The sequence below is a fragment of the Zingiber officinale genome, chromosome 8B, assembly GCF_018446385.1.
Source record: "Zingiber officinale cultivar Zhangliang chromosome 8B, Zo_v1.1, whole genome shotgun sequence".
NCBI lineage: Eukaryota > Viridiplantae > Streptophyta > Magnoliopsida > Zingiberales > Zingiberaceae > Zingiber > Zingiber officinale.
Window position 1 is genome coordinate 98,255,325 of NC_056001.1, and position 5,841 is coordinate 98,261,165.

General features: G+C 41.0%; 1 protein-coding gene across 1 annotated transcript; it reads left to right on the top strand.

Annotated features, from left to right (window-relative positions):
* Positions 1-818: 818 nt before the first annotated feature.
* LOC122016742 (glucose-6-phosphate/phosphate translocator 1, chloroplastic-like) lies at positions 819-2,514 on the top strand. Its single transcript, XM_042574132.1, has 5 exons — positions 819-1,378; positions 1,458-1,683; positions 1,756-1,978; positions 2,064-2,277; positions 2,368-2,514. Exons 1-5 carry the CDS (start codon positions 875-877, stop codon positions 2,377-2,379), a joined length of 1,179 nt encoding a protein of 392 aa, XP_042430066.1. The 5' UTR covers positions 819-874; the 3' UTR covers positions 2,380-2,514.
* The last annotated feature ends 3,327 nt before the right edge of the window (positions 2,515-5,841 follow it).

The window sequence follows — 5,841 nt, forward strand, 5'->3', positions numbered from 1 at the left end:
TGACAGAACATAAAAACTAAAACGGGAATTTGAACGTTGACATGACTGTTGTAATAAAAAATATCATAAGAAAATCTAATCTTAGGCCAATTCCTCTAATGCCACACAAACCCTAGATTTTTAACTAAAGACTTACATCGCTCTTTTACCCTCAAAGACTTTAGTTTTGTTGTCATAAGATACTTAGACATTCCATTTTACACATAATAATGTCGTCAAATAATTGATATCATCAATCATTATCAATTACAATCGTTAGTGAGTTGTCAACATTTTGTCAATCCTAAATTTTGCTCTCACTTTTATCATAATCTTTATTAAATTGACGCATTCACATTTAAAACAAAATCGTGGGCATAGACATACTTGTTAATCACGAGTCATGACTCTTTTCATCAATTTTTGCATATAAAATTATCAGATAATCATTTTTATTACTTTTCTAACAATAAAGACTCTTTACCTTAACTTTATTTGACCCTGACCCAATATAATTTATGCTGAAATTTTTTAGGGCACTTATGCACCTGCCATATAATTTGTTAATCTAAGTGCTAGAGATAATACTCGGTAAAAAGTTTTTTTTTAAAAATTAAAGATAAATCTAAATTTTTACATAAAAGTTTTTAAATTTTTTTCTTTGATTTAGATGATTAAGCTGAAACATGAAATAGTTGACACCGTCAATTTTATATTAATTATTATATTGGGTCCAAAATATTTAAAAGACAATGAAAAAATATTTTTTTTTATATTAGAAACGGTCTGGAACGGCTCCCTATAAATACCTTCTGTGGCATCCCTACTACCCCAAGTACAGAGCGAGCGCTTCGATTTTTTCGAGCAGGATTTAGCCTCGACCTACGTCGCGACGATGCTCTGCTCCGCCATGGCTTCTTCTTTCCCGGCCATTGCTGCCGCCGCGCATCTAAGACCTTCGGTGGCTCGTATGCCGAGATCTGGTGTTCGTCCTCGAGCTCCCTTATTGTGCGAGGTGGTCCGGAGTTCCCTTTCCGCTCGTAAGCCCCTTTACCTAACCCCAAACCGAGGTCTGTGCTCTGCGAAGCCTCGAGGCCCCTTCTCGGAGACCAGGGCGGACGAGGCGAGCAGGAACGACGCCGTCCCGCTCAGCGGCGAGGAGGAGAGCCGATCGGCGGCGGCGCAGAAGCTCAAGATCGGATTTTACTTCGTGACGTGGTGGGCGCTGAACGTGGTGTTCAACATCTACAACAAGAAGGTCCTCAACGCCTTCCCCTACCCTTGGCTGACCTCCACGCTCTCCCTCGCCGCCGGCTCCCTCATAATGCTCGCCTTCTGGGCAGCTAGGGTTACCGAGCCGCCCAAGACCGACATGGGCTTCTGGAAATCCCTAATTCTGGTAAGCAAAACAATTGGTTTTTTTTTTTTCCCTATTCACCGATTCTTCCTTCTCGATTTCTTTCCCCAATCGATTGCAGGTGGCCGTGGCGCACACCATCGGGCATGTAGCAGCCACAGTGAGCATGTCGAAGGTAGCCGTGTCGTTCACGCACATAATCAAGAGCGGGGAGCCAGCTTTCACAGTTCTGGTATCAAGGTTTCTCCTTGGAGAAGCTTTCCCTCTGTCGGTTTATCTCTCGCTTCTGCCGATCATCGGTGGCTGCGCCTTGTCTGCCCTAACGGAGCTCAATTTTAACATCACGGGTATGACTCTAACAAACAGAGTGTTCTTTTAATCTCATAGCTTTGATTCATGCTCGTTCGCATCGATTACAGGTTTCATGGGCGCAATGATATCGAATCTTGCGTTTGTATTCAGAAACATCTTCTCAAAGAGGGGAATGACCGGGAAGTCTGTCAGCGGGATGAACTACTACGCCTGCCTCCCTCTGTTATCCCTGTTGATACTCACACCATTTGCAATTGCCGTGGAAGGTCCCAAGGTTTGGGCAGCTGGTTGGCAGAAGGCCGTCACAGAGATTGGTCCTCATTTTGTTTGGTAAGCTTGTTTGTCCTGTGTTCAAATTAATTTTGTTCTTCGAATTGGTTTCACTCTTTTGCATGCAACAACTTTTCTGGAACAGGTGGGTGGTAGCACAGAGTGTGTTCTATCATTTGTACAACCAGGTTTCCTACATGTCGTTGGATGAAATCTCTGCCTTGACATTTAGCGTGGGAAACACCATGAAACGGATATCTGTTATCGTCTCCTCCATCATCATCTTCCGCACGCCCATCCAGCCCGTCAATGCCCTCGGCGCGGCCGTTGCCATACTCGGAACCTTTCTTTATTCTCAGGTAACACGCGCGTTTCTTCTTGAATGAGCTAGCGAACTTTGTCTGATAGTGATTAATTCATATAATCTTATCTCGCCTATGGTGTTGCAGGCGAAGCTGTGAAGAGGATCGGAGGTGATTAGAGTGTGCGTTTCCAGCGCCATGGATGGGAGATGAATCATGGTCGCACCAGCATTCTTTTTGCCGTTGATATATAGGAGGAAATTAATAGTTCATAGTCGTTTTTATTTCTTATGCATTGCGTCGATTTGTTATTCTTCAAAACTTTAATTAATGATTGATTTTTTCCCCACCATTTCTTGCTCGATGGGTTTCGGCTTACCTCTTGGATTATAACGTTCAAAATTAAAAATTTTAGAGGCTCATTGGGTATATTATATATATTTAGAATTTAGGGATTATGTTATAATAAATTTAAACTAATAAGATTTTTCCTCTAGAGTTCATGCTTTACTCTTAAATTATAGTGTTCAATATAAAAAATTTTAGGTGCTCACGGGGTAAAATATATGTATTTAGGATGTTTTAAGAATTTTTTGATTTTTAAAAATAAAAAAATAGAGTCAGGGCGACACGGTCAAATCTAGGTGCCCTGATCAAAAAATTTTAAAAAATAAAAATTGAACTGAGATGAGCCCCGAAAAATTTATTGCGGATCATTGCACAGTGAGTCACGAACGGAGTCACACTAGGGAAGTTGACATATCTTCTCTCTCTATATAAGATTTTCTTACCCTACTTATCTTATGACACTCACCTTATGTGCACTATGTTTATAATAAATTCAGTTAGTTTCATTGACTAGCCCAGAGGGTGATAATCTGACCTCACAGAATTTTTCTACCGACTACCGGGATAAATCAGAAAGCGTGTGTGGCGGGTAGTTCAGAAGCCTAACATTCATTTGTTGCGCGCTCTATTTGGAGGAAAAATTCCTACAAATACGTCATAACTGAGGATCAAACCACGAATATTTGGGTGAGAACCTGAATGTCCTACCATGGTATCATAGTGTTGGTGCAATCGACCTCTAGGGTTTCGATGTTTGACAATATACCTAAGTTTGGTCAATTTAACCAAGGGTTGATCTAAACCGGACTTGATGTTTGGAAGAGAGAAGTCTAGTCAGAACTAGATGACTTGCAAAGGTAAGTCCTAACCAAAGGATAGATAGGTGAGAAGTCTATTGAGTGACTAGTCTTAACTGGAGATTAGGCAAAGTGGAAGTCTTGATGAGTGAAGCCGGACTCTACTGAGTGAAGCTAGGTAGTGAAAGTCTTGGTGAGTGAAGCTGGGTCATAGTGAATGAAGCTAGGTGGTGGAAGTCCTGGTGAGTGAACCAGACCCTAGTGAGTGAAGCTAGGTGGTGGAAGTCTTGGTGAGTGAAGTCGGACCCTAGTGAGTGAAGCTAGGTGGTGGAAGTCTTGGTGAGTGAAGCCGAGCCCTAGTGAGTGAAGCTAGGTAGTGGAAGTCCTAGTGAGTAAAGCTAGGTGGTGGAAGTCCTGGTGAGTGAAGCCAAGTAATGGAAGTCATAGTGAGTGAAGCTAGGCATCCTTAGGGGAGGTATCCCTAGGTTACATGTGACTGACTTGTTTCCGGTCGACCGTGCGCGATCAACCAGACCAGCGAATCTTGAAATATGTTAACATTGTCTTACTTTAATATTTTATCTATTGTGCCAACTCAGTGTTGCAGGGAAGTCCAGCTAGGTCAACGGGCCGATCGGATAACTTGCATGAAGTCTAGATAGGTCAACGGGTTGACCGGATGTTTGACAAGACGGTAAGTTAAGGTAAGTCACTTGAGGAGAGTGACTTTGTGAGGACGCATTCCCCGTTTGAGGGAATAGTAAGCGTCGATCCAACTTCGATCCATTTGAGAAATCTAAGTTAAGAACATGACTAGATTCTGCTCTCGAGGAGACATAATCTAATTACTACTTTATTTATTATAATCTAATTACTACTCTATTTGTTATACTATGCTAACTTTGTTTTGTAGGGTAATATAATTTTTATTGCCTCGGACTAATCTTTTCTTGCAGGAAAAAGAGTTACTGGAAAAGGGGGGTCCAGGCGCCTGGAAGGGATCTGGGTGCCCAGAATACCTGAAGCTTATCTCGTCGCCAGCGTGGAGTGCACTGATTGGTTGGCCGATGTCACGGTCCAGGCGCCCGAAAGGGATTCGGGCGCCTGGAACTGCTTATATAAGTAGTCTTCCACCAAGAGCCAAACACAACTTCTTCTACAATTGCTCTCTTGCGCGCTGCTCCAAAGATGCTTCTACGACGCTACGAAGCTCCTCCGACAACTTGCGAATCAGTTTCATTTTCCTTGTTGTCGGTATTTTTTATAGTTCGTGTACTAAATTGTGTAATACTTTTTGCGAATTATTAGTGATTGTCCAATGAAAGCACTCTCACGTGCGAGCCTTAGAGTAGGAGTCGACGAAGGTTCCAGACCAAGTAAAATTGGTTTGTTAGCGTTGCTTCAATTTTTTTCTCTTCCGCTGCGTACTCGATTTAATTTGCGATTTTCGACGATCGCTATTCACCCCCCCCCCTCTCTAGCGAACTTTACGATCCAACACATAGCCCGGGGGACATGTTTTTTTTTTTTTTTTAGAATTTAGAGTTTATGGTTAAGATTATAATATTTAAGCTTCCACATCCAATAATAAAAAAAATCAGTAGTTAAAACATCAAATTAAACCACTTTAATAGGTTTGTCTACCCTGACAAATCCGTGTGTTATTAATTAACATGTCAACACACCACTTAAATCTAACAAAATTAAATTGCCAAAATTTTCATAAGACACTTTGAATCTTCTACTTCCAAGCTTCTTGATGAGTAGAATGATCAACTTGGAAGCCCAGCTTGCTGAGGCGATTCACTAAAATCAAGATTATTTAAAAATTCATTGCAAAAAAAATTTGTGACAAGCTTGGTGACAAAAACATTTTCATCGTGAATAATTCATCGCCAAACTCTGTGACAAATAAAATGTAAATTCATCGTCAATTCTCAGATGATTTTTTTTCATCACAAAATTCGTTGCAATTTTGCAACGAAAACAAAATTCATTGCATAATTCACCAAATGCAAATTTGCGACGAAAACATATTTTCGTCCCAGATTTGGCAACAAATCTTGTTTTCGCCCCAGATTTGCAATGAAAATGGATTCATTGCCAAATCTGTGATGAATATATTTCGTTTCAAATCTGCAATGAATCCCATTTTCGTCGCAAATTTGCAATGAAAATGGATTCGTTGCAAATTACAACACTATTTAAAGTTACCAACAATTTAGGGTGCGCTCATGTGTTACTGTCGGTCTACTAAAGATGATTAGATGACTCAGGAAAGCAGCTTAGTGACAAAAAGACTTCTTTGAAGCATTAGCAGGAAATCAGATCAATCAGAACGCCAAATGGACACGTAGATGCTCGTAAAATGAGTTGTGTAGAAGGGCTAGTCGAGATGCTCTTTTATGGAGTGTGGTAGGCACTTTCCATACTCTTGAAGGCGTCTTCCATAAGCAAAATTTTATCTCGACAAACG

Coding starts and splice junctions, on each gene's coding strand:
- LOC122016742 (XM_042574132.1), top strand. CDS start 875: ATGCTCTGCTCCGCCATGGCTTCTTCTTTCCCGGCCATTGCTGCCGCC. Junction 1,684..1,755: donor GCTCAATTTTAACATCACGG/GTATGACTCTAA, acceptor CATCGATTACAG/GTTTCATGGGCGCAATGATA. Junction 1,979..2,063: donor ATTGGTCCTCATTTTGTTTG/GTAAGCTTGTTT, acceptor TTTCTGGAACAG/GTGGGTGGTAGCACAGAGTG.